At 40.6% G+C, this 1397-nt stretch overlaps 1 protein-coding gene across 1 annotated transcript; it reads left to right on the forward strand.

Annotated features, from left to right (window-relative positions):
* Positions 1 to 579: 579 nt before the first annotated feature.
* On the forward strand, positions 580 to 1116 carry LOC149157159 (uncharacterized). Its single transcript, XM_089445005.1, has one exon. The coding sequence runs from the start codon at positions 580 to 582 to the stop codon at positions 1114 to 1116; it is 537 nt and encodes a 178-aa protein (XP_089301131.1).
* Positions 1117 to 1397: the final 281 nt, after the last annotated feature.

Genomic DNA, 1397 nt, shown 5'->3' on the forward strand with positions numbered 1-1397 from the left:
ATCTATTTATTGGGCTGAGGCTCCTCCCTATTTCTCTTCAACACATGTCATTCACCTCTGAATTCTGCATGTGTGGTGCATAAGAAACTGACATACTAACAATACCAATAGACAAAACATGGTGTGAGCACACATTTTTAGAGCAAATTTCCATTGTCCACACCTAAGGATAGGTAGGAGGCGAGGTCATCGGAAGCCCTTCGTTTCAGTGCATGAAATTACATAAGTTGGTAAGGCTAAAATTATATTGAAACTGCCCACATCCTTTCCCCTTTCACATCATACTCCATTTGCCTCTTTTTAACTTTGTACAAAAAGAAAATGGGAATTGATTTACTCCTCTTTTCCAGATCGCTGCATTTAGATGGGTTGGTCAGGCTGCAAATAAATAGAAACTGCCCATGATAGTCTGCAATCTGGCCATTGTTGTGTGACTGATGGAATCTGCTCTTATTACAAACATCAGCTTGGCCCCATATAGTTCTTCTATATGCCTGGACTGAACGAATGTGTGAACTTCCAGATTCAATAGCTATACATGGTGTTTGAATAGCGTGTTCGCTATTGCATAATAAGAAAATGCTCAAAAATTTGAACATCCCAGTAGCACTTTGCTCCGCGGAACAGCAAAGGCAGAAAACTCCTACTACAACAGAAGATGAGCACCTGCCTGCAAAGGTGCTCTTATGCAATGAACAAAAAGTTATGCTCACCAGCAACTTATGGGTACATGCAGGCCTTGTCAATGGCGCACTTGGGAAGGTCATCTCAATATTTCATTCAATTGACTCAAAGCCCCCAGCATTACCATCCTTTGTGGTTGTTGCCTTTCGACAATACAAAGGAACACCGTGGGACATTTCACACCCAACATATGTACCCATTCCTCCCATCACAAGGGGTGCATGCCATCAGATACCACTTCAAATGGCATGGGCTTTAACGATACACAAGTCACAAGGAATGGCATTAGACAAAGCAACAGTGGACATCGGCACCAGAGAATGGCAAGGGCTAACATTCACTGCAATTTCAAGAGTGCGTTCTCTAGCAGACATACACATCAATCCAGCATTCCCATTCTCCCGCATTGCACAGATGCACAAGAATCCATAACTTAAGCATAGACAGCAAGAGGAATCATTCCTTGCATCAAAATCTATTGAGGATAATACACTTTAACCAATCGTACAACCTGTCATCCAGAATTACCCACATGGTAAACACCACTCACTACATAACGAAGTTTCACATAGATTTGCTTGCTATTACATTTAGTTTCATATGATTTTATACTCGTTTGGAATCGTTAATTTATTTTGAATATTCAAACAAAATCGTCAAACATATTCATTGTCACTTACAATGTTTCCTTTTTGGATGGCAACAGGTATGAA

Source organism: Pinus tabuliformis, chromosome 9 (assembly GCF_031772625.1).
Source record: "Pinus tabuliformis cultivar Carrire ecotype Pingquan chromosome 9, CPIR1, whole genome shotgun sequence".
NCBI classification, from domain to species: domain Eukaryota; kingdom Viridiplantae; phylum Streptophyta; class Pinopsida; order Pinales; family Pinaceae; genus Pinus; species Pinus tabuliformis.